Source organism: Camarhynchus parvulus, chromosome Z (assembly GCF_901933205.1).
Source record: "Camarhynchus parvulus chromosome Z, STF_HiC, whole genome shotgun sequence".
Classification (NCBI taxonomy): Eukaryota; Metazoa; Chordata; class Aves; order Passeriformes; family Thraupidae; genus Camarhynchus; species Camarhynchus parvulus.
This window is the reverse complement of record NC_044601.1, coordinates 60738173-60763758: the sequence shown is the minus strand read 5'-3', so window position 1 is coordinate 60763758 and position 25586 is coordinate 60738173. Positions and strand designations below refer to the sequence as shown.

Sequence of the window (25586 nt, the reverse complement as noted above, 5' to 3'; positions counted from 1 at the left end):
GTGCCCATGGACCCCCCACCATGGTCCCACTGCCATCACCCAGTGCTCACCCTGCGCTGAGGCATCCCTGTGGCAGTGAACGCAGCTGGGTTCCACCCAGGCTGGCCACGGTCAGCACCAGCCCAGCAGCAGGATCTTGCAGTGAATATCACGCTCACTGGGGTGTGCAGGGCACAGGGGGGCAGTGAGCAGGGCCTCAGCACACTGCAGGTCAGCATGGGCCCCACTCTGGGCCATGCAGGCAGCTCAGCAGCAGCAGCCCAGGAAGGAACCCACTTCTGTCCTTCTCCATTGTGGTCAGGGGGCAGACTGTGGCTAAGACCATACTGCGTGGAGACACATCTTCATATGCACAAAAGCAGAAGTAGTTGCTTTATTTGCAAAAAGTCTTTGTTTTTTCCTGCACATAGTCTCATTTTAGGGGGTGGGGGGTGAATGACCTCCCTCCTGCTCTGTGTTGTGAAGAGCCCAAGCCCCTGGGTACAGGGCACAGCAGGGCAACCCTTCCCCATGCACCACCTTGCACGTCCCAGTGCTGCTCAGGCTGACAGGCTGCCCTGGCTGTGGGGTTTGGTCTTTTGCATGTGCTGGGAGGGAGTCCCAGCGAGGTCTGTGCCAGAGCTGCAGGCTGCTGGAGAAACCAATGGTCTATACCAAAAACAAAAGAGCCTCTGGGACCAAACAACTCCAAATCAAGCCCTAGCAGGCCTTTTAGGCTCTGACACATCACCCAAAGTGAGGATGTTTGCTGGAACCTCTTCAGACTGGGCAGGCACCAGCAAACAAGCTGCTGCCCAGCCCAAGTCCTCTTTGGGATGCAGAGGCAAAGGGTCACTCTCAGCAGCATGACCCAAGAAGCAAAAGCCCCAGGAAACCAGCAGGATCAGAAAGCCCAGAGCTTTCACGGGACCTATGCCAGCCTGCACAGGAGCTGTTGCTGAACACTGCCATGGGGCCATGGGGATGATTGGATTCCTGCTGGCTCAATGCTGGCTCCTGGCCCCAGGGTGCAATTTCCCAGCTGTGAGTGATGCCACCGAGTCTGAGAGCTGGAGGATGCACCTCCATCCTCCCACCCCCACACCCCAAAGCCAGCTGCGATATTGGCAGAATTTATTGGCAAAGTGCAGAGTTCAGGAGGGTAAAGAGGTCTGTGCCAGGAGGCAGCAGAGCCTGGGAATGCCCATGCCCTGGGCTCAGGCAGGGCACAGGGTGGTGGCACAGGCTGGCGGTCACCCTGCCATCAGGGCCTCACACAGCTGTAGGTGGTGTTTCCCCAGAGGAAGGCAGGAGGCGAGGACTGGAGCCACTGCACAGTGGCTGCACTCTGCTTGCAGACCCATCTGAGGGCATCTGTGCAGGCACCACCTAAAAGTCCCAAGCCTGACACCCTGCCACAGGCCTGGAAGGACCTGGTGTAGCGCTGGACCGGGAAGATCCTGCAAGGGAGAGAGTGGGCTGAGATGGAATGGAACTGGGGCTGTCCCATCAGCAGCTCCTGCAGCCAGGGACCAGACATGGCACAGGGATGCTGTTGGAGCAAAATTCACCCTCTCCATGGGGCACAGTCTCCCACCAGCCTCTTCCCAATTAGGCCACATGCCCTGATGCCCCCAGCCCCATCACTCACAAAGTACCCCCAGCTCAATCCTAGCAGGGCTGAGCACTGACCAAACTGGGACCCTGCTCTTGCAGAATCCCCTGCAAACCCAGGCAGAGTGTGGGCACCAGGGTCAGGCCCCTGCTAAAAATGCCCCTTTCCTAAAATGCCCCAATGCAGCCCTGGGAAGAAAAAGAGGCAGCCAAAATCTGGATCACATCCCTGCATGCCTGTCCCCACCACCAGGCCAAGCCCTGATGATGGGCCTGCAGCACACCCAGCTGGGAACAAGCTGGTAGCCTCACCATTCCAGCGTGGTGCCATCCAGCCACTTCCAGTCAGACCTGAAGCCATCCTGCTTCAGCCCCACATGGAAGGCATCCATGTTAGCTGTGCGCACCAGGAACGCCTAGCACAGGAGAGGAACCATGTGAGCCCCTGGGGACACCCAGCCCAGCCACAGGTTAGTGATGGGGCTGTGCTGTACGGCCACAGCATTGCCAGCTCCCTGCCTGGGTGCTGTGCCAGGCTTTGGGCACAGGAGCCGGGAAGGTGAGACAATGCTGTGCCTGCTGAGGGACCGTGAGGTGGCCACCAGGACAGCCCAGTGCTGACAGGGAGCTGGCAGGGTGCACTCACCAGGGTGCTGTTGGCTTGGATGGTGACCAGCTGTGCCCCTCTGGAGCAGCAGTCCTCTCTGCTCTGCTCCCAGCTCTTTCTGGCAGAGGAGAAGTAGTAGCACTGCCCTGCATCCCAGAGCCAGCCAACCGGGCAAAACTGGCACTGCCCTGCACACCAGAAACACCCAGGTGGGGTGGGACAGCAGGCCAGGGCTGCCACCAGCCCCAGGGACCAGGAGAGTGACAGTGGGCAGTCAGGGTACCGACCAATCCATCATGTTCACATGTCTGCCCCACGTCTTCCCCCACTCTGCATTTGCCCTCGTTTGTGAACCCAGCTCCAACTTTCCAGCCCCAGAGCCCTGGGAAGAGGGGCTAGTTACAGGAACATGCTGGCATTGAGCAGAGCGGGGAGCTGCAGGTTTGGGGAGGTGATACAAGCACAGTTTACAAAGGGGGCTGGGGGCTCAGATAAGATTTCAGCTGCACCAGAGGCTGATGTCATCTGGCACAGGGATGCTGGTGGCATCCATGAGCCTGGTGCTGGTGGTGTGCCCAGGTAACACTGAGCTGTCTGGGGTCATCTCTTCTAAAGGGGTCTCAGCAGTTCAGCCTGTTCAGCAGTGCTGGGGCAGGCTCCACACCCCAAGCTGGGGGACAGGCAGTAAAGGTGCAGGAATATGTAGAGAGAGAGCTCAGGGAAACATCCTCGAGTAGGGACTGAGATATGGTAAAATCCCCCCTAGAGCAAAAAGGGTAAAAGGTGCTTTTCTGTGTCAAGGCCAAAGAGAAAAGCTGCTTCGATAAAAAACAAGAAGATAAAGAGGAGACAGTGAAATGAAAACAGAGACACTGCGGGAACAGGACAGGGACACAAGAAATTCCTTCTGATAATGAAAATTAGAGCAAAAGTCACTGTGAAATTCATAGAAACGAATATGTATGAGCCTATTGTGAAATTGTATGTATATGCATTTGAAAGGGGGATAAAAGGGAGGACTGGGGCTCGCAAAGGTGCGCATGCCCTTTTAAAGAGAGCAGTCTCTCTGTCTCTCTGGCCTGCATCCAGCACTGAATAAACATACCGGCCCTATAACTTAAAAAAGTTGTAGAGTTTTTTTCTCTCCGTGCAACAGGACAGATCCTGCTGCTTGAAAGCAGCAGTAAGGCCCTCTCCAAACCTTATGCAGGAGCCCACCAGGCTCTCTTACCTCCCTGTGTCTGTTTCCCATAGCTGGGGCTCTCCTCTATTCTCCAGAGACCGTCTGTGCATCTTGTTTGTTGTTGCACTAAATCTGCAGCAGAAGAGCACAGCTGTGTCCTAGCAACTCTGGGCTCCTGCTCCCCGCAGCACCCAGTGTCCTGCCCCACAGGACAGCCTCGTGGCTGCGGGTGAGGTGCCCCCTGATTGAGCTACACCAAGCTAAGGTCCTTGCAGACTTTGCTGTGCCTGGGAGCCCTGCATGCAGCAGGCTTTCGGGGAAAGTGCTGCTGCCTTTCAGTATCAGTATCAGTGCCCTCCCTCCCGCCTTTCATTGCCACCTGATGGAGTGGCTTTCCCCAAGCCCACGCTGTCGCCCCAGCTTCCTTTTCCAGCCGCGTGGGTGGTGTCTTGCCTCACCAGTTCTCCTGCTTGCCCCAGAGCCCACGGTGCCCTCAGCCCCAAGCAGAAGCACCCAGCTCCATGGGGAAGCTACAGCTCACCCTGTTGGGACACAAGTGCTGTGGTGCCAGCCCTGACACCAGGGCCCCCTCTGCGGAGATCTGGGCACTGCGTGGCTGGTACTTACAGTGGAAACTCAGGCTGACAAGGATGATCTGTGCCAGTAGGAGCGTCAGGGAGAGGAGACCCAGGCTGAGGGCTGCCCAGCACCAGGGCAGGCGCACTCGCTGCTGAGGAGCTGAGAAAAGGAGTTAAAACAGACCAGGGTGGAGGGGAGGAGGGATAGTTTGGAGGGAGCGGTAGGGAGCCTTGAGCCGGGAAATGTCTGTGAATCCCAGGTGGAATGTCAGGAGACACTGGGGGAGCCTGAGAAAAGTGAGGGAGAAAAGCCTGTTTGCAGCAGCTTGATTGTCCTAGAAATTATCTCCCTGCACGCAACGCCTGGTGTGGAGAGCAGAGGGCAAGTGTCTGTGCTGTGGCATGGGGGTGCAGTGGGCATTCCCTGCCTTTGAGCCCCTCCTGCCCTCACCCCAAGAGTAGGCATCTGCAACAGAGCTGGAGAGGAGCTGTCTGAGAGAGGACACCCAAAAAGAGGGAGTGGGGGGAGCAGGACTGGGAGGACATTTCTGGGGAAGGCAAGGGGTGGCAGGAGGGCAGGGAACCCACTGAGAGAGTGGGGGGCCATTACCTGGTGTGGGGGGAAAGCGCAGGTCGGCATACATGACACCCTCGTCCATCCCTTCTGTGCTCTCCTGCTCTGCAGCCCACAGGGGCAGTGACAGCCCTTTCCCAGCCCAGCTTCTGAGACGGCTGTGATGCAAAATGGAAAGTGTCACTTCCTGGTGGGGTCCCCAGAGGCACCACCTGGCACAAAACCCGGGGGGCTCGTGGGGCTGCCATGCACTGGGGGCGAGGGGCGGCCCTGTTGGGGCCAGCATCCCGGAATCCCGGCAGGAGGGAACCGCACACTCCTGGCCTGGGGGCAGCCAGCAGTGGGAATGGCTGCTGGCTCAAGCATGCAGCCAGGGCTGGGCTAGGCAGCCACATCAGGCAGTTGTAAAGGACCTTAAAGGACATGTCCTTCCAAGCCCCCTGCCGAGGACAGGGACACCCTCACAAGTGGTTCAGACCCCCATCCAACCTGACTTTGAACACTTCCAGGGATCGGGCATCGACACCTTCCCTGGACAACCTGTGCCACTGCCTCACCATCTTCATAACAATTTCTTCCTAAAACAGGAAAAGTCATATGGGAAGCAGCTGAGGTCACTTTGTTTGTTCAAGCCTGGAGAAAAGGAGACTGAGGGGAGACCTCATCACAGTCTACAAGAGGAAGCAGAGGGGCAGACACTGATCTCTTCTCTCTGGTGACCAGTGACAGGTGTCAGGAAGGGTTTAGGTTGAATATTAGGGAAAGGTTTCTGACCCAGAGGGTGGCTGGGCACTAGAACAGGCTCCCCAGGGAAGTGATCACAGCACCAAGCCTGACAGAGTTCAGGAAGTATTTGGACACTGTTCTCAGGCACACGGGGGGATGGCTGGGGATTGTCCTGGGCAAGGAGTTGGACTTTGATGATCCCAGTGGGTCCCTTCCAACTCAGGAAATTCTGTGATTCTGTGATGAATATCTAAGCTAAACCTGCCCTCTGACAGTCTGAAGCCGTTTCTCCTTCTCCTATCACGACACCCTTGCAAAAAGTCACCCTCCATCTCTCTTTAGTCCTTCTGGTACTGGAAAGCTGCTTAAGGTCTCCCCAGAACCTTCTCTTCTCCAGGTTGAACAAGCGTGGCTGTTTCAGTCTGATCTGCCCTAGGCACTGCAAGGGAAGACTGGGTATCCTTGGGACACAGGACACATCCCCATGCCCCTCTCTCCAAGTTGCAAGGCCACGGGATGTTTGCTTACAAGCCCCTTTTTTTGCATGTGGCTGCAGCTGCATCTCAGCCCTGGAAAATGGAGGGTTGGGGTGCTCCTTCCCCCGCCTCAGCCTCCAGGGCCGCCGTGCTGGTCCCCTGTGCCGTGCCCTCGCTCGGGGCAGCGGCACAGCCCCCCGCACCCCGGCAGCCGGCGGGCACACAAGGACCCCGCTCCGGGAGGATGCCTCGCCCGGGACTACGTTTCCCAGCGGCTCCTCCCGGGGCTGCACATGCTCCATGCCGCGCCCGGTGGCGCTCCCGGTGCTGCTCCCGGGGCAGTCACGGGGGCGGCTCCCGGCCGTTGCCTGCGCAGCTCCCGGCGCGGTTCCCGGAGCGCCTCCCGGTGCCGCCCGCGGCGGGGCATCCTCCCGGTGCGTCCCCAGGAGCGCACGGCCGAGCCATCCCGGGCGCGCCGCCGCGGGCCGGCAGCATGCCCCGCGGGCGAGCCTGGACGCAGGCGGAGGTCAGCCGCCTGCTGTCGCTGGTGTGGGGCTCGGGGGAGGCCGCGCTGCTCATGGCCTCCACGTCGCGCCCCAACGAGGCGCTGTGGCGGGAGATCTCCCGGGGGCTGGCGGCCGTCGGCTACGGGCGCACCGTGGCCCAGTGCCGCTCCAAGTGGAAGGCGCTCAAGCAGGCTTTCCACTCGGAGCGGGAGACGCGCCGCAGGGCAGGACAGCACTCGGCCCTGCTGCCCCCGCACTACAGAGCCATGAAGATCATCTGGAAGGCGGCGGGGCGGCCCGTGTTTGGCGAACGGAGGATGCAAGGTGGGTGCCTGGAGGATGCCAAGTGGGTGCCGGGGACGGGCGTGTGGGCTCAGCAGGGTGGCTGGACGTGGGGTGCTGGTGGAGCGCTGCTGCTATGTGAACACCCAGAGTCTGTTGATGGTCTTTCTTTTTCCCCTAGACGTGGCGCAGCTGCCCTCCAGAAGGCGCCGGCCGACCCTTGCCACACGTTCTCCATCCTCACCAGAGCCACCAGGTACCCGTGGGCTCAGGCAGCTGCAGTGGGGCTTGTCCTGGCTGCGAGGTGGTGGTGGACACCCCTGTTTCCCCAGTTACTGAAGCTCTTTTCTGCACCCCTTGCCCGCCTGCAGAGCACGGCGTTGGCGGGGACGCCCCCAGCACGCTGCTATCACCGATGCTGCAGCGTGTCAAGGACGAGCCAGAGAGCCGTAAGTACTGAGCTGCCCTGCTCTGCTGAGCTGTATGGCTCCAGCCATGGCTCCAGCCCGAGCCCATGCCAGCATGGTGGGAATGGGAGGCTGAGAGGATCAGGGGATCCATCACATGTCCCTCAGCGGGGATGGTGAACAATGGGTGTGTTTGGACTTCTGTCTCTGCAGGCTTTGGCTCCAAACCAGCCCTAGAGCATGTGGGGATGGGGATGGCTGGGATAGGGTAGGAGGGAGCACCAGCCTGAGAGCATGGCAAGGCTGCTGGCTGCCTAGGGCAGATCATGAGGCGAGAGGTCTGGAAGGGGCAGTGGCCCTGATACAGCACAGGGATCTCATGGCTGGTGCCATTGCAGGGCATGTGACTCCTTTCCCTTCAGCAGTTCCTGGCTCCTCACTGCCCCGGTAACACTATAAAGCTTCAGATGAGCTTGGGCTGTGTGTGAGGGCCAGAGCTGCCTGCAGCTCCCCTGCCCTTCAGCCCACCCACCTGCAGGCCCCTCACTGCTCACACTCCTGGGGATCTGGCCATGAGGTGATGCAGGATACATGCCCAAGTCTGGTTTCCATGGGTGCCCTGGCCATCTTCCCACACTGGGTAACTACCTTCTGTCTCCCCAAATTCCCCGTGCAGTTTCAAGTGGATGTGGGATTCTCCTTCTCTTCCAGTCCTAGTGTGTTTTGTAGCATTGCTGCGTGCTGCTCCGCCGCTGCTGCCTTCCAGCCCAGAGGTGGCTGCATTGCAGTGGTGGGTGAATGACTCCTGCTTTTGTACCTTGCTCTGAAGTGCTTTGGGGCCCTGCAGGGCGCTCTGGAGCTGTGGCTAGGGCACATCAGGCTGAGGGGCTGGCCGAGGCAAGCCGGGCAGACCCCAGGCTGGTGGTGGTCCACCAGCAGGTCCCTTCAGAAGGCGTTATCTCTCCTCTCTGCTTTCTCCCAGCCACTGGTGAGGAACACATTGCTGGAGTGCCACCCACAGCCCCTGCCATGCCACGTAAGGCTTTCCTTGCCCTGCTCAGCCCAGTAAATCCCTCAGCCCCACAAGCAGGGTCTGATATGGTTCTCATTGCAGACACCGGTTGCTGCTTCTCTCCCGTCTCCCTCCTGGGTGAGTACCATGCCCCAGCTACCATGCTCGTGTGCCCTGGTGCAAGAGGTGGCTGCAGCTCACAGGCTGTGTCTGCTCTCCTTCCAGGCTGTCCCACTGACTTGAAGCAGGAAGGAAGTGAGGGAAAGGCCAGTAAGTGTCTCCAGCTTTGAGTGAGTCCGCGTGCTCCAGGACACAGCTCCATCCTGTCCTGCCAGTGAGAAGGGCACGGGCTCCCAGAGGCAGTGCCTTCCCAGGGCTCTGTGTCGTAGTCAGGCTAAATTTGGGTGTCTCCATCACTCTTGTTGCTTGCTCCATGCCAAGCTTTCGTGACAGGTTTTCCTGGTGAGACGTCCCTGGAGATGGGAAGAGGAAACCCAGTGCTGCCGCTGGCTGCTGCAGCCACAGGCTCCCATGGGACAGCAGCCACGAGTGAGCAGCCAGCAGCAGGTGAAGATGCATCAGACACAAGCCTGCAGGGTGGGTGCTCCCTGCAGCTCCACGGCAGCCTCACAGGGAGCTCTTGGAGCCATGGTGAGTTGCCACTGACCCCTCTCTCACTGCAGGGTCTAGCGTGGCAGGCTTGCTCCAGAATGTCCAGCAGCAGCTGGTGCAGATCCTGCAGACATCACGGCAGCAGCAGGCACTACTGGAGAGCCTGGCCAGAGACACCATCTCCCACCTCCACCTCCTCTCCCACAGCCTCGTGCAGGTGGGCGAGACCCTGCAGCTCCTGCTCCGGCCACAGACCCATCCTGGCCCCCTTGGCCACTGTGTCCCCCACATGCCCTTTTTTGAGGGTGGCTCCGGAGTGTTCTGCTCCCTCTGTGCTCCCCACACTTCCCCAGATCACAAAGAGGAACCTTAGCTGTCCCCTGATGCCAGGTGCATCCCCCCCTGAGTGCCACCATCACTGGCCCCAGGAGCAACAGTTTTGCTACAGAGCCATGGCACAAATCTTTATATCAGAGGTTCCAGATATTTTGAAAGTTTATACTAGAGAAACATTTAATAAAATTAAAAATAGCTTTTCTACCAGCAATGGCAACTGACCAATTCTTTCCCCCTCTCCGAGGAATGTTCCCCTTCTCACTTTTGAGATGAGCATGAGGGGAACTCAGCTATTTACAGACTCAGAGAAACTCCCAGCCCACACAGCACAGGGCAGCTGTACTTCTTTTACCCTTTACAGCAGCGCCTGGGGTGGGCATCATGCGTTCCTGGGAGATGTGCTGCTCCCTGTGGAGCAGAGCAGGACCACTGCCAGGAGTGGAGGCCAGGAAGCCCAGGCTACATCCCTCTCCAGGGGAAGAGGCTGGGGTGGGTGATGCTGTGCTGGGGAGGCAGCGTGTGCAGCAGCCACGGTTCCTTAGTGTCCAGGCCCTTGGCAGGTTTCTTCCAGGGGACAATCTGGGGCTTTCACAGCCTGGGCTTGCCACACATGCTGGTGAGGCCCTCCTGCTCCAGGAGGGATCCTCCTGCTTCAGTACAGGGATCATCATCAGGTAGCAGTAGCTGCAGACATACCATGGTGTGTGCCTAGAGAAGGGACCTCTGACTCACACCTGGACCCCCCACCTTCACCAGTTTGTGCACAGCCTCCATGGAGATGGGGCAGTGTGCTGTCTGCCTCCAGAATCTCTGCCGCATCCAGGGAGAGGAAGTGGACATCATGTGGACATCATGAAAATGGTGTAATGGTGTGCCATGCCAGATGCCACATGCTGGAGGGCTGGCAGGTGGCCTGCTGCTTCTCCCAGAAGAGGAGGGACACTGTGCAGAGGCCAGTCCATGCCAGATCAAGCCCAGCCAGGAAGGTGGGCAAGCAGTCCACATTGAAGGAGTTGTCATCCCAATCTGAGGATGTATGGATGGTGGATCTGCTCATCACTGCCTGGATGCCGTGCATGACCTTCAGGGTGAGGTTGCAGTATGTGTCCCTGTAGCTCCCCAGCTAGATGTCCCTGAACTCCTGCCCTTTCCACCCCACACCCTGGCCCACTGCCTGCTCCACCATCTTCCAGGAGCTTGCCAGGTGTCCCGATCCGACCCAGGGGGGTACAGATGGCGGGGTTGATTTTTTGGTGCAAAAATAACCAATAAGGCACAGAGGATTTACAGCAACAAATCAGATACAGTTTTATTGAAAATCACAACAGAATGGCGTTGGTGAAAGGGGGGAACCAGAGAGAAGAGGAAAAGACAAGGAAAAGAGGGAGGAAGGAAAAAGGATATGGGTTATAGCTACCAAAACCGCGGTCTTGCTTCTCGCGGTCCAGCCGTCAGAAGTTCAGCAGGGTACCAGGTTTGGGGAGATCTCGAGGGGACGGCTGTTCTGGGACCCTAATTATACCGTTGTTCGTTGGGGGAAGGGAATCAATTTCACAACCGAAATCACGAAAAGGGGGGAAGAACACAGAACTCGGGGTACAGGTACACAGAGTTATCAGCAGGAACCATTGTTTTCGTGCTTCAGTGCTCGCGCTTCAGTTCTGGGCAATTTTCCCCCCTCCCAACAGCACAGCTCTCCCTCCCCACCACCGAGCTGGGGGGGGGCAAGTTTTGGTAGTTCAGTCCCAGTCTTTACAAGAAGGTACATGGGGGTCTGATGGTACAGGGTCTTCTTGTTTTGATCCGTCGATGAAGAAGCCCGCACCTTTGTTTATTTGTCACGATGGTTGAAGGCAGGCCAGGGGGGGTCTCCTTGTTGGAAAGGGGCCATTTGCACAGTCCGAAGCCAGCCAGGTCGAGAGGCGGGGAGTCCAGATCCATTGTTTGGAATCAGGGGGCAGAATGTCCCATGAAGTCGACAGGTAATTACCTATGGAGACAGGTAACTAAGAGGCACATAACTTCTCCACCCTGCACTGGCTCAACAGTTTTTTCGGTGGTCTTTTTGGCAATCGTGAGGCAGAAAAATGCAGGATTTCGGACGGACTCTCACACGACCCCGTGACTCACGACTGTCTTGAGGGATCTTCATCGGCAGAACTCTGGAGTGCTGCTGGTGATCGGAACTCGTCGCATTTCGGTAGCATAACCCGGAAGAAATAAAGATGTCAGGAAAGAAGAGGGGAAAAATAAAGAGAGAAGGAAGAAAAAGAGAGAGAAAGGGAAACAATAAACAAACATAATTAATATTGATTATCATAACAATTGTCACAAATGGTTGATTAATATTATAACAATTTCAAAATTATTTCAAAAAATAGTTGATTAATTTAAACAATATCATTTGTATAATCAATTTAACAATTTTCAAAAAATGATTAATTGATTATAACAATATTATCAATTTAAAAATTAATCACAAATAATTACAACAAGAACAACAAATAAATATAACAGTTTCAAAAGATGATTAATTAATTATGACAATATCATTTATAATTTTAGAAACATAGCAAACAAATCATAAGTATTAATTCTTACGATTATTTTCTAAACAATTTACTACAGATCAAAAAATAATTGTAACAAAGTCATATTCAAGAATCAGAATTGCTCTAAAGTATATGTGATTCATTCATAACTGCTTTCTATCAGCTGTTTTGGGGATGTCCACTGTGTAGAGGACATCAGCTAGGCTATGGGCATTGATTATAGTCGTCAATCTCTTCAGCTTTCTCATCATGTTCCAGTTCATCACAAGTAGGGCTGCTGAAAAGATAAAACTAAATGCAATCAGAATCAAAAGGGCAACAATGGGATGACACGCACTGTTCAGGACACCTGTGACAGTAGGGGACCACCCAAATAGGCTATCCCACCAACTGCGCCTGGCATCTTGTTTTACCCTCTCCATGACTCGGTGTATTTGTCCCACATCATGATGAACAGTCACCAGGGTCTTCTGTCCGCTTTCCTTGATCTTCTCGAGGATTTCAATCAGGTCCTGATGTAGCAGTAGTTGTCTTACCAGGGTAAGGTTCATCCCAATAGGAGTAGGCATCAGTTTGTGGAGCAGTGTGTAGTTGGATTGCAATAGGTAGTGAGAAGTGACTGTAACTTCATAAGAGAAATCACATCCTGAAATCTTAGTAAAGTTACAAGCACAGAAATTTTAAGGGATGCTTTGTATCTACTACAACATCGTCTACAAGCACAGAAAAATGACAGATATTTTGCAATTGCCTTGAGCTATTATTGCATTGTTTTCACAGATGAACTCTTGTTGTTCTCGGGCAATACAAAATTCCAAATTAACAGTTTGCCATTTCTTAATAATTTGATGGGCCCATTCTCTATGTTCAGAAAGATAGAGAATAGCTCTATCGTAATTCAGTTTTAATATTATAACAGGGAAAACCAAATGTACAGAAGCATTGTATACAGTTAAAACAAAAGCAGTGGCTGTGTTTGAAACAGGATCATAGGTAAAGTTCACCAGGTTCCACCAGGATTGGAATTCTCTTTCAAAGTCAGTGGCACTGTCCCAGACTATTTTCTGAATTTCTGTGGGGAAAGTGCCTTCCTACCAAATTGTGATCGTTTATGTTTACTTTCTCTCAATTTAGGAATATGTTTGATAGCAGCCACTGGTGTGTTCACAAAAGCCGATAAGAATGACTTCAGTGGTTGCTGTAATTTGATCAAATCTTTAATTGTGGCAGCCAATTTATTCAAGTTCAGTTAATTTACATGTTATGTGTAATATCATCACCTGGTGTTACAGAAAGGGAAGGGAAAACATTATTTCTGTTGTCCATCTCTAGTGTTATCTTGGTTTATCAGGTCTTCGTGTCCCTCGGAGTTCTTCTGTAAAAGCAAACACAACAGACTCTGCCAAGAAGAGGCAGAAAGGGTTAGAACAGTGGAATTGTCAGAGAGGTTTTGAACAGCAGTGGTACTTCTCCTATAGTGACAGGAGGTCCACCAAAAACAGGTTGCCCAGTGTAATGTGCTGGGTTCTTGAAATCATCTGGTCTCTGTAGTGAAGAAATTATGCTTGGAGCTGTCGGGCAAAAAGCAGTGATTTTGGGGCACTCATTTACCCCCCATCTATAGTAAGAGGTGTTAGAAGTCCATTTAATCTTTTCACCTTCTGCCCAATCCTGCACTCCTTTGACAGGAAAGTGAGAAATATTATCAGATTGAATTTCCTGTGGTTTTAGGAAAATCCCAAACCATCCTTGTGTTGCTTTAACAGTGTTATCTCCTGCAGCTCTTTTAAAAGCATCGGCCTGGACTGGCCCAAATATGAACATAGCATAGGACTTGGTGTAAATACAGACAAGAAAATAATTTTGTCCCTCACTTTGGAAAATACACCAAACAGTTAACAGTTCCTCAACCTGAGCACTGTCTTCTCCCTCTCTGTTAGCAGGAGTGGGGCAGAGAGGAGGCTTTGATCACAGAGGCAGGTTTGTTTTGACTGCTACCCAAGGTCCCAGATTCTTGGATCGTCCAGTTCTCTTCCACCTCCCTGAGAGCCAAGCCAACAACAAACAACTGTTCCCAGACACTACACCTTTTCTCAGTATCTTTAAAACCATGGGAATAAAAACCAACAGGCTTTGTCAGACCCTCAGGACTCCACAGCCAAATGTGTACTGGAGGCTGTGAGGAGGTAAATCCCCACTCCACCTGAAAGGGATCTGTAGCGTGGATAGGGTCCTGTGCTTGTTGTGCTGTCACTTCAAAAATCAGCAATTGCAATGTTTTCTTCTGGGAAGAAGTCCAATCCCATTTTATTCTTTTCCTCAGCAAGTCAGAAAGGGGAACAAAAGGGTCATTCTGGTAACTAGGAAGTTTATCTGGTCTTTCTACAGGAGACATAGCTACTATGGTTTTCTGAAGGAGAATTGCTGTAGGTTTAAGTGTTTCTGAAAGCCCTTGAGTTAAAGAGGTAATTTCAGGCTTTACAGGTGATTTCATTGGTGACTCAAAATTAGGAATTAATTTCTTTTCATGAATTATTTGCAGGCAGTCAGCTTTGTGAATGTTTTCCTGGAGTTGGTCAGGGGTACTGACCAAAGCGTCTCTCCTTTCCAAGGGGTTAAGCCCCTCTGCTGAATGAGCTGTGTGCTGAGTTAGGGACCATGGGATGTGTCTGTCTGCTGCTGTTAAGAACACCCCATGTCCCCAAAGCCCACCGGCTTCTTGTTCTGACAAAAGAATCTGATCTCTCCCAGTGAGAGACAGTTGGCATACGTATTCTGTTTCAGATTTTTGGGGGAGAAGCCCGTACTGCTTTGCAAGTTTTGTTATTTTGGTAGCAGTGTACGGGATTTCTTCAGTGGTTTTGTGCGGGTTAAGATCTTCATTATTGATATAGCTGCATTCTGTTTTAATTAGAGGTTTCATGTTATTACAGCAGTGTTTCCCGCAATTTTTCATCAGAGTTAATTCCTTTTGAGGGCAATTTTGATTAATGTGAGGAGTTTCTTTCTCCTCTGTTTCTTTTGAGGAATCTGCATTCTGTGAGTTTTTAACGTGTTCCTCTCTTAAAGCAGCCTGTAACAAATTGTTTACTTTTCTTTCTTCATCCAATTGTTTTTGCAAAACTTCAACTAGGTTTTGGAGGGAGTCTATGATAGCATTTTCCCCACTTTTTCGCTTAAAGCGAGTTTCTATTGCCGAAGTGAGGCAGGCTCCCAGAACTGAGCAAAGAATATTCTTATTTTTGCCCATTTTGAATTTTGATTCATGTTGCAGAGAACATACTCTATCAATGACACTTTCCAGATTAAACCAATTGTTCTCCGCCCAAGTTTCTCCGCCAGGTGACGGCTTTGCATTGTATTTAGCAAGCAACGAGTAAAAGTCACCTTTTACTCTCTGATTTAGGTGTTCGCTCATTTTGTGCAAAGGGACTGGAATTATACCAGAGAGTTGCTCTGCAAGCTTAAATTACACAATGATATAGATTTTCAGTGTCCCCTTTGTCTCTCTGGATACACACACACACCAATATTTCCTTTTTGAGGGGTTCAGTACTTACAACAGGGAAAAAGCTACTCAGCCAGCGCTATGCCACCCCTCATCCCCGTGTGTAAGTGGAGGGACGATTTTGTCTAGAAGGCACTGTTTGGTTTCTCAGGTCTGTCCCTCCCTTTCTAGACAACTCAGTTTTACATAAATAGAGCAGTACAGTTTACTCAGTCTTAGAAAAAAAAACAAAACAAAACAGCAGTTCAATTTTACTCAGTTTCACAAAAAATACAGCAGTTCAGTTTTACTCAGTTTCACAAAAATACAGCAGTTCAGTGTTACTCAGTTCCAGCAGTCCAGTGTACTCAGTGTCAGTAATCCAGTATACTTAGTTCATTCAGTTACCCCTGTTTTGCACCAAAAAATCTTTTGTGACAATTCCGTAGCCACAGCACTCAACTGAGCATGAGATTTGCCCTTTTTAGGTGTGTGTAGTTTGCGAGAGACACTCTCCTGTTACAGACGGTGGTCTTTTTGGCAATCGTGAGGCAGAAAAATGCAGGATTTCAGACAGACTCTCACACCAGGGCACCCCACGTCTTCCAGGTGCACACAGCAGCTGGCTGGAGCACCCACATGTGGCCAAGCTGTGGAAAGGGACCAGGAGCACAACAGCAAAGTGGCAGGGGGACAGCAGGTGTCACAGCAGCAGTGAGCAACAACATCACAGCCCAGACATCATCTAGCAGGGGAGAAACATGGGCAGGTAGTGCTGGAAAGGCCCGTGACCCCCCGGCACTGTCCCTCATCCCATACCAGCTGTGCACCCTGGGTGGGAGAGAAAGGCATGCCACAGAGGCACAGAGGCCTCATGATGCAGTGGGCAGGGAGCTGGGGTCTGTGGGGGCTGCTGGCACCAGGGCCAGCCCTGGTGGGCATGGTGCTCCCACCACTGCATACAAAACATCCTCTGTGCTGCCAAGCAGGAGCAGAAGCCGCCTGGCTGCTGGCCAGCAGCTCTGGCCCCAAGCCTCACAGTGATGGGGCCGCTGCCTGCAAACATCTCTGCCCCGGATTTCTCTTCCTGGGACCTATCAGGGCAGGCAAAGAGAAGAGAAAGGCAGGATCTCCCTTCCTGAGCCCTGCTGCTGGCACTGGGGAAGCTGCAATGGCTGGGCTGTGGTTGTCCGTGCTCCACACTGACCTTGCCGTGCCCCCCATCATTCCACTGATTGTCCTGTCGTGCTCCCAGTCATCCTGCTGTGATCCCCATGATCCCACCACACTCCCCAACACCCTGGCCTGCTCCCTGCCATTCTGCCATGCTCCTCACTTGAGTCTACACCCACTCCTGTGTGCCCTGTGTGTGGGGCACCAGAGCACCAATCCTTCAGCTCTGGGGTGCTGGGGCAGTGGGGTGGGCTGTCCCCTCTGTGTTCAGGAGGTGAAGGGAGTGAGGGGTGCTCTGAGATGGGGCTGCAGGAGGGGGCTGGCTGCTGAGGAGGGCGGCGCTGCAGCAAGGACTGGGGATGGGGGATGTGGGGTGTCCTGGGTGCTGCAGGTCGGGGTGCAGGGGATAGCAACGGAGGTGCAAGTGGGACACAGCGATGTGGGACACTGGGAGCCGGGATTTCCATGGAGTGGTGTGCAATGGGGTGCAGGGATAGGCACAGGGGGCACAATGAGGGGTGCAGTGAGGTTGCAGTGAGGGGTGCATTGAAGGGGGCATTGGGGAGCAAGTGTGGAGTGCAGGGGTTGGCAGTGAACGGTGCAGGGGTGCAGTGGGGGGTGCTGGGGGCTGCAGTGAGCTGCAGTGAGCGGCACTGGAGCTGCCAGGGTTGCAGTGAGGAGTGCCAGGGCTGCAGTGAGCAGCACTGGAGCGGTCAGGGATGCAGTGAGAGGCGCAGGGAGGTACAATGAGGGGTGCAGTGAGGGGTACATTGAAGGGAGCAGTGGGGGGAAAGTGTGGGGTGCAGAGGATGGCAGTGAGCGGTGCAGGAGCGCAGTGAGAGGCTCAGAGGGCTGCAGTGAGGTGCAGTGAGTGGCACTGGAGGTGCCGGGGGTGCAGTGAGCGGTGCAGGGGGCTGCAGTGACGGGTGCCGGGGGGTTGCCGTGAGGTGCAGTGAATGGCACTGGAGGGCGCAGGGGGTGCAGTGAGGGGTGCCGGGGGGTTGCAGTGAGGTGCAGTGAGCGGCCACTGGAGGTGCCTGGAGCTGCATGAGGTGCAGTGAGCGGAGGGTGCCGGGGGTGCAGTGAGAGGTGCAGGAGGGTGCCGGGGGTGCAGTGAGGGGGGCAGGGGGTGCAGTGAGGGGTGCTGGGCCGCAGAGCGGTGCCAAGGGCACGCACAGCGGTGCGGGGCGAGCGCAGGGATCGCGGTCTCCGGGGCGCCGCTCCCCGCCTGCCCGTGAGGGACGTGGCCTGTCTGGAGTGACAGCTCAGCGACTAATAGGAACTCAGAAAGGAGAGGATGGGCGGGTCCGGCCGGGCGCACCACCCAATCGCAGAGGCCGTAACGGGGAGGGGGTGGGGCTCCATGACGTCACGGGAGGGGCATGCCCGGTGGGGTTCCCACGGAGGGTCCGGAGCCCAGCCCGGCCCGGCCCGGCGGGGCTGCGGCCTCGCCGCCCCGCGGTGTCCCCGTGCCGAGGGGCTGCCGCCGCGCCACCCGCGGGCTGCGGGCGGCGGGGCTGTCCTGCCGGGGCCAGGCTGGGGCACTCGCGCGGCTCCCTGTGCTCCGGCCTCTGCCGGCACACACCCCGCGCCCCCGGCTTCCCGTAGCCCTGCTCCCCTCCAGCTGCAGCGCCGGGCGGTGCCGGGGGGCGGTGGGGCAGGGCTGCACCCCAGTCTCTCCCCAGCGAGCCCCGAGTGCTGAGGTGCCGTGCAGGCTCCAGCAGGCGTGTGGGGCTGGCACAAGGGGATGCAGGTGTGGGAGGGTCTGGGATAGACACAGCCCTCGCCTTTCCTGAGGGTCTCCATCACAAGCCCTGCCTGCTGAGACCCCCCCACACACCCTCCAGGCACATGCAATGTGTCTGCGCTTGAGGGCTGGAGTGACAGCCAGGAGAACGCAGGGAATAAAGGGTGGGCTTCTTCTGGGGCATGCAAGATCTTCTCCGGGCTAGAAATACAAGTGAAAGCACCAGTGTGCCTCAGCAGGATTTCAGTGTTGCTGTTTAGTGGCCGTGGGGCCTGGAGGATGCTGCTCTGGGCAGCCTGGGCATAAAACTCCTTCTGCCTCTGTCACACACAGCAGCTTGGACAGGGCAGCTGAAACAAAACAGCCAGGGCAGCTAGAATGATCCCTGGGGTAGTGGAGGCTTGGGGGGAGGATTTTTCCTTGTTTTTAATGGAGGATTTTTCCTTGTTTTTAACCCATTCTGGAGCAAGTCAAAGCTGTACCACTCTCCTGATCCTCTCCCTCCTGCATGGCCTGCCCCATGTCCAGAGCCTATGTTCAATGTCTAGAAGAATTGAAATAATAAAGCTGTTACCTGCCAGTGGCAGCAAGCCCTTTGCCCCTGTGCCTCGCTCCCAGCCAGCACCCTGTAACCTGGAGGTGATGCTCTGTGCCCACCTGAGCCCAGCCCCACCTCACAAACCTGGGGTAGAGCTAGCGTGACCCAAATGATTGCCCTGAGAGCAGCTTTGGGCTGTGTCTGTAGTTGGCTGCCAACAACTGAATGCTTAGTCCTGTGCCTTCCCCACTGCATCAGCCACTTCTCTTCCTGTCCCAAAGAGTGCCCCAAGGCCTGGGGTGACCTGGTGAGGGGTACACAGAACTCCTGGCCACAGCTCACCTGCAGCCCAGCTCCAATGGCCACCGTGACAAAGCCCCTGGCCACAGCAAAAGCACGAGGTATTGGCATCAGGAACAGGACAAGGCTCTTGAGCCTTGTGAAATCCTTCTCGTAATCTCCCAATATTGAAGGAGAGGTGTAGCAAGGTGGGTGTGACTCCCCCCAGCACCTGTGCACACACCACCCCTGCATCCTCACCTCAATCCTCTCTCCCAGGCCACTGGATGCCCAAGGAGGGGCCTGCAGCCACTCGGGGAGGGTGTCCAAAGGGATGGATGCCACTGGCTTCTCAGGCAGCCCAGCTGGCCTTTGGCCCCTTCTCTACTGCACTTTCTTTTAAAATCATGATGTTTTTCAATGGAAATGGAATCACTTTCGCCAGCAGTTCTTAGTTCTTCATGTGCGGAACAGAAGGCAATGACAGAATTGTTTAGACTCATGGATGTGACCTGAAGGTCTCACGCACCACAAAACAGCACCCAGAATCTCCCCCACCAAACAGCCATCCAGATGAGATGCAGCACAGCATGGATTAAGCAGAGGTGTAATTCCAAAATCCAGAACTTAAGTGAAGCAGGAGAGGGTGTCTGAGGACAAGGAGAGGAAGCTGCTTTGATGTGTATCAGGATGTTTGTCTTGATATCAAAAGCCCTAGTTCTCTTTTTTAATGAAGTGGCTCCTCCCTTTGAAGTGGATCCTCCTGTGCTGTGCATGGCTGCAGCTCAGGGAGATCCTGCAGAGACTTCACCCTCCTCAAATGTTAATTTTTCTCTTGCAATTTGCCTGAAAACTATGAGACCAAAGTGAAAACTCAGGGATGAGAGCAGCCAAGCCGCCTTTGGACCTGCCAGACAGAGGAGGGGGTCAGACGGATTTTTGAAGGCAGGTTGAAGGCAGGGTGAGACAGAGGACAGGGTCAGACGGATTTTTGAAGGCAGGTTGAAGGCGGGGTGCAGGGAGATGCTGTGCCTGGGAGTTCTTGGCACGTCCCTGCAGCACCGACAGCCTCGGGGTGTACAAACATTTATGAGGTCCCTTGAGAGGAGGTGGGTGTTGCTCCAGGTCCTCCCCCACCACAGGGAGGAAGCCTCCAGCTCAGATTATCCATCTTCCCAACAGGAGACGGCTTCATTAGTTAATTAGAACAACAATCCTCATGGGCTCATCTGGGATTTGCGGTTGTGCTGGCAGGAGATTTGCTGACTGCAGGCAAGCCCTGGGGCAAAGCTGCTCAGGAGGACTTGGCACACGGAGCCCTCAGGGACTTACCTCCCTTCCTGCTGAGCCAGGAGCCTCTGGATTGCACTTGTTCCAAGCCCATTTAATTTTAGCCAAAAACATTCCTCTTCAAAACGCAGAGCCTTGTGTTTTAGCTGTGGAGGTGATGAAGCATATTTATGTAAAGTAAGAATAATCTGTAATATTCCTCCCATTGTAGGCGCCTCTCTCAGTCCAACAGGAAGCTTCAATATGATTTCTCTAATGCAGGCTCCATTGAGAGCTCTGTTCACACATAACAACATATTGCCTAGCACTTGGGGCTCAAGGGAAATTTTAGTGGTAGTGTTTGAGTGGGGGGAAATGATTTTTAAGGGAAAACTTTAATCTGCAAGCCATAAAGGGAACAGTGGCTTTTCGTCTATGGACAGTGTTCTCAGCCTCTGCTAACTCGATTTTATCTTCCTCTGCAGGCTTGCTTCTTAAGATAAATTTATCCAGGATTGCATTTGATGTAACAGCTTGATTTCTGTTGGTGCAAGGCTGATTTCTCACAAGAGCAACTGCCTTAATTTCCTACCAGTTGACAGCAAGTGCAGCTGCATTTTGTACTCGTAGACTTTGTCCTTGCAATCCCAGCCCTTCCTCTGCTCACCAGCCAGGATGTGCCAAGGCTGCTTCTTCAGCATCACCCCTCTGTGGGCCGTAGATGCCTGCTTCAGGGATACAAACACTTGGCTTCCTTGTCCTAGCAGAAAGAGCTGGCAGGACTCACAGATCCTACCCCAAGATTCATCCAAAGGGGTAAATCTAAGCTGCAGCACTCTGATGCACCCCGGACATCCCCAAACTCTCATTGCTATGGCAACAATTTAACAAATTTAGCACTGCAAAATTATTTGCAATTTTAAACTGTTGCCAAGATCTTCCTCAAAGGCTCTCTGCGGGTTGTTTTGCTCTATTTTTTCATGTAACCTTCCCCCCCTTTCATGTGCTCTTCATTTTGGCACAGCTCCCTTCCTTGAGGGATGACCTTTCCCACCCATTTACTCACTCCGCTCCTTGGCCATGCTGGCCTTGCAAATCTTGTTAAAGGACGTGTTCATTTACTGGAAGTCTCCAGCATGCGGATCTGAGCGGTTCTCATGCTGTCTGCAGGCAGTCTGCCCCCCTGGCTGCTCTATTAATTTCTCTTAGCAAGTTCCCTGATTTCTATGCAGTTCCCTTGATGAAGTTAAGCACGACTCAAGTGGTTTTTCCGCTCGACAGAGCAGGTCTTCAGCAGCCCTCTTCTAAATTGCCGGGGATAAAGTCCTGAGTCCAGCCCCCCCGCAGGTTTCCCCACCAACCTCTCCAAGAAACTCAATTAGCAGCAGCTGAAAATCGTGATGCTTTGCATCACCAGCACATTTTCCTGATTTCCCATGTCTCAGTGTCCCCCTTTCCTGTCTGCTGCTCCCTTCCAGCCATGTGACCATGGTAGCTGCTGTTTGTCCCTTGACACATTCCCTCTGCAATGCTCTGGTCCCTGTGGGTACAGCCAAGCCTTTGTCCCTCATCTCCACGGCCCCTGCCCCCCTATCCTGATGCCAAGCTGGGCGTGCCCTGCCACCCTTGTGCTCCCTCACTCCTCCAGGTGTTGTGGCATCATGTGCTGCTGAGACAATGCTGGCTCTCCGTGCCCTGGCCCCCTGACACCCCCTTGTGCCTGCTCTGGGCTGACTTTGCCACGCTCAGCTCTGTCTCAGTTCTGTGGGACAGGTATCCACGGCAGGGTGTTTCCCAGGAACAGGGCACTGGAGCTGGATTTTCTCCCAGTGTATCTCCCACTTGTGAGTGCCTGGCTCCCAGCTGCTTGTCACCCAGCGTGCAGCAGACTGGGGCTGAAGCTCTGAGGGGTCCCTGATCCCCTCCCCTGAAGTTTGGGGATGGCAGCTGGGAGGATGAGACCTGGAGCCAGGGCACGGGGAGGAGGAGGGGTGAGCAAGCAGGCTGTGCATGGGCTCCCCCAGGGAAAACAGGGTCCCTTTGCATGCACAGAGCTGCTCCCTCAGGCTGCCCACGGTGCAGGCACTGCCTGCAGGGCTGAGGGACAGCCAGGGACTGAGCAGGACAGGCAGGGCTGGTGCCTGTGAGCTGCACGGTGGTGCCAGGCGAGGGTGATGGATGGGGCTGTGTGGGGAGGGCAGTCAAGCCTTGCTACTCTGATGAGAAAATCATCGAGTGGCTGCAGGGTGCTTCAGGCAAACTGCAAAAATAAGAGAGCAGCCAGGGCATTCTCTGAGCCCTTCATCATCCCCGGAGCAGCACAGTGACAGCCATGTCCGGCCAGGGAGCAAGCTCTGTCTGTATCCACCGTGGGATTTACATTGGCTGGGGTGCAAAGGCTTTGCCTCCCTGGGTCTGGCGGCACAGTGAGCAGGAGGGCTGAGGACTCCCAGGGCAGTTCCAGGGGATCTGTGGGAACCTCTTGACCCGGGGTTTCATGAGGATACAGGGAGAAAATGCTGAGGCAGGGACAGCAGGGTACCATGTCCCTCCCTACACACCTGCCTGGGGACTCACCAACCCCCAGGTGACAAATCTGGTGACACTCCTGCCCACCCTTCCACCCACACCTCCCAGCCACGGCGGTTAGCGAGGGGCACAGCACCCCTGTGCACCCAGACAGACCCCAAAACCTTGGACCTCTCACCAGCCCCCACCCTCTGCTTCCTGACCAGGCACACGCGGGCAGGGAGAGGAGGAGGAGGGATGCCGGGTGCTGCCTGCGTGCGCGCAGTCTGCTGCAGGGCTCAATAATTCAGGCCTGACACATTAAAGTTGCATGGCATGCAATTGCCATCTGCAACGACACACTGCGTCAGGGCTGCTGGGTGATGAGCGCGGACAGGAGGCGCTGGGCGGGCAGCGGTGGGAGGCTCTGGCAGCCCCCGAGGAGGGCAGGGTGAGGGCAACAGGCGGAGCACCTCTTTAACGGGGGCTGGCGTGGGAGGAGGTTGTGGCAGGAAGCACACCACCAGTGTTTGGGATGCATATTTCCAAGAAACTCGTGCTGGAGCAGGGAACGCTGGCACAATGGCACTGACAGCCCAGGCAGGATGGAGCAGGGATGCAGCAATCAGGGTGATACTGCTCCCGGGGCTGCTGCCTCCTTGTGCATCCCCTGTGTCCACTGCATCCTACCTGTCAGGACAGAGGCTGACAGAGACTTATGCTCCCCCACACACGAGTCAAAAACTATACCCAGCTGTGTGTGTCCCCAGGTCCCTGCCAGCACCTGACCTGGCATGGCTCGAATCCCCGCCATCCCTCTCCAGCACCGAGGAAGCAAAGCTCCTCATCGGCTGTTCCGGGAGTTGGTTGCCATGGGGATGTCAGATGTACCTGGCTGTTATAGGGATACTGTTGCCATGGTTATGTGGTTGCTGTGCCTGGCAGAGGCAGGGATGGAACATCGGGAAAGCTGTTTACACTGGGAGGGTGGGACTCACAGAGACCCCAACTCTCTGAGCAGGAGGGGAAGGTGGGAGAGTCCAGCCTTCACCCTGAGTGCCTCCTCAAGGGGCAGGGGCTGGAGGCCATGGGGAACCATGACAGAAAAGCTCACTAGCCCCACAGGCATGGACACAAGGCATGACCTTGCCACAAAGGGGAGGTAGCTGAGGGAAACTGGAGTCCCCCATGGTGTGTCCCAGGGAGAGGTGGGAGAGGCACACATAGCCCCTGTGCTGGGTGTCCCACAGGAGTGACTGCTTCTCCATGCTTGGTGCCTGGAGCAGGGAGCAAAGACTCTTCCTGTCCTGCAGTACTGTGTGTTCTGCACTTGCACTGAGCTGTGCCCAGAGCTAGGCAGGGGAATGGGGTTCTTCCCGCCCTGGGACTGGGAGATGAGGTGAGAATGGTGATTCCCAGCTCTCAGCAGGCAGCCCACGGGCCCCCAGGGACGAGCTGGTCTGGCAGAGAGTGCCTGGATTCCCTCCAGGGCCGCTTGGCTGAGCTCCCCCCTGGGCAGTGCGGTCAGATGCGTGGCCTGTCCTTGAGATGAAAAATGCAGTTGCTGGTTTAATTAAAAGGAGAGGGAGCTCTGAGCTGCACCAGCTGCCCAGAAAAGCAGAGTCTAGCAGAGCTGGTGTGTGGCTCCTCCAGGCTTCCCAGGCAGCTCTCCTGGCTAAAACCCTTGCCCACCTCTTCCAGGACCCCTCAAGGGTCCAGTCCCATATGTGCCACCCCCGTGGTGTCCGCTGTGGGGCAGGCAGGGGCTGTGCAGCTGCTTGCACAGGGACAGCTCATCCCACCACTGGCTCTGTTATTGTAGAGTCTTCACAAATTTGACAAGCAGGAGGTTTGCACTTCAGCCCTACAGCAGTGAGACAGGGGATGAGGGATGGGTAAGGATGCTCCATGCAGCCCTGACACCTCCATGAAACTGGGGTGCATTGGTGTAGGACAAGCTGGTGCCCAGTGTGTGCTCCACTCCACCTCTTGCTGATGTGAAAGCTAAAGCTGAGCTCCTCATCCTCTGGGGGCTGCTACTGCCAGTGGGGTGCAATTGGACTTAATTAAAAAATTAATCCTTAATCTGTCACCTGGCCAGACAGGACATTCAGTATGGCAGAGAGAGGGCTGGAGGATGAGCTCAGGGGAGAAGGAAAGAAGCAGATGCGGGTTCCCCAGTCCTTGTACAAAGATGGGGCTCCTGCCCAGGCTGCCCAGCACACTTCCATGCCAGGCTGGCTCCCCATGGGCGTAGCCCCACCAAGGCCCAGAGACAGAGGCAGCAAACCCCTGAACTCACCAGCACTGCCATAGTCCTCACCAGCTCATCCCTCCTCCTGCTCTGCCAATCCCATCCCCACAGTCCCCACAAACCCCCACAAAACCCCGAGCCCACCCTGCTCTGGCCAGCTGGGGCCCAGCTCCCAAGAAGCAGTTTTAATTAGATTGCAATCCTATTACATAGCTGCCTGCCTGCCTGCAGTTGCTAATCCTGTTAAGCATCCAGTAAATCTCCCTGTGCCGGGCTCTGTCCCCAGGGGTACAGGGAGGGGGGCTGCTGGCGGGTGGGCTCTGCTCAGCCAGGATGTGGCTGGGAGGATGCAGAGCTTTGCCTCAGGATTCCACTGTGAAGACCCCTGCAGGGCTGAGGAATTCTCAGGAGATTGGGGAAGTCCCCAGAGGGGTGAGAAGTGTCAGTGAAACTTTCCCTGTCCTCCCTGGACACCTCTGAGGTGCTGATGCAGAGTGAAACCCCCTGTCCTTAAGGCACACACGCAGCCCAAGAATGTGTCACCATCCCATGGTCACCACTGGCTGCAGTGGGTGCTGAGCCCACAGGTCTGACCGTGAGCCCCACAAGGAGCAGAGGCTGAGAAAGGGCTGTCCAGCTGGGTCACAGGGTGCTGCCCATGCAGTGCCCTCCCACTGGAGCCCAGTGCCCTGCAGAGACAGCGCTGGGGGCAACAGCAGGGACACAGGGTCACTAGCCTGGTGACAGTGACGTGTGGGGTGCTGAGGCAGGCTGTCCCAGGCACTGGGGTGACACTAACAGGCTGTGGGCTCCTGGGGATGTGGCCTTTGAAGGCAGAGGCCTCTCAGAGCTCTGCACTGCCATGGCAGGCAGCAGCAGCAGCACCC

At 55.1% G+C, this 25586-nt stretch overlaps 2 protein-coding genes across 2 annotated transcripts; one reads left to right on the top strand and one right to left on the bottom strand.

Moving 5' to 3' along the window:
* Nucleotides 1-1243: 1243 nt before the first annotated feature.
* On the bottom strand, nt 1244-4620 carry LOC115915811 (killer cell lectin-like receptor subfamily G member 1). The gene is made up of 6 exons (XM_030969504.1): nt 4572-4620; nt 4011-4121; nt 3432-3515; nt 2240-2388; nt 1906-2009; nt 1244-1439 (listed from the first exon to the last, which is right to left on the bottom strand). Exons 1-6 carry the CDS (start codon nt 4618-4620, stop codon nt 1244-1246), a joined length of 693 nt encoding a protein of 230 aa, XP_030825364.1.
* Nucleotides 4621-6119: 1499 nt separating this feature from the next.
* LOC115915548 lies at nt 6120-9092 on the top strand. The gene is made up of 8 exons (XM_030969022.1): nt 6120-6567; nt 6707-6781; nt 6897-6974; nt 7915-7968; nt 8047-8082; nt 8170-8214; nt 8398-8541; nt 8628-9092. The coding sequence occupies exons 1-8, from the start codon at nt 6231-6233 to the stop codon at nt 8927-8929; spliced, it is 1071 nt and encodes a 356-aa protein (XP_030824882.1). The 5' UTR covers nt 6120-6230; the 3' UTR covers nt 8930-9092.
* The last annotated feature ends 16494 nt before the right edge of the window (nt 9093-25586 follow it).

What these genes read in the sequence shown, in the direction of transcription:
- LOC115915548 (XM_030969022.1), top strand. Translation starts at nt 6,231, where the DNA reads ATGCCCCGCGGGCGAGCCTGGACGCAGGCGGAGGTCAGCCGCCTGCTG. An exon ending in CAAGGACGAGCCAGAGAGCC is followed by an intron (nt 6,975 to 7,914) that starts GTAAGTACTGAG and finishes GCTTTCTCCCAG; the next exon opens with CCACTGGTGAGGAACACATT. An exon ending in AGGAAGTGAGGGAAAGGCCA is followed by an intron (nt 8,215 to 8,397) that starts GTAAGTGTCTCC and finishes CTTTCGTGACAG; the next exon opens with GTTTTCCTGGTGAGACGTCC.
- LOC115915811 (XM_030969504.1), bottom strand. Translation starts at nt 4,620, where the DNA reads ATGGACGAGGGTGTCATGTATGCCGACCTGCGCTTTCCCCCCACACCA. An exon ending in GCGCTTTCCCCCCACACCAG is followed by an intron (nt 4,122 to 4,571) that starts GTAATGGCCCCC and finishes TCCTTTTCTCAG; the next exon opens with CTCCTCAGCAGCGAGTGCGC. An exon ending in GATGGCACCACGCTGGAATG is followed by an intron (nt 1,440 to 1,905) that starts GTGAGGCTACCA and finishes TCTCCCTTGCAG; the next exon opens with GATCTTCCCGGTCCAGCGCT.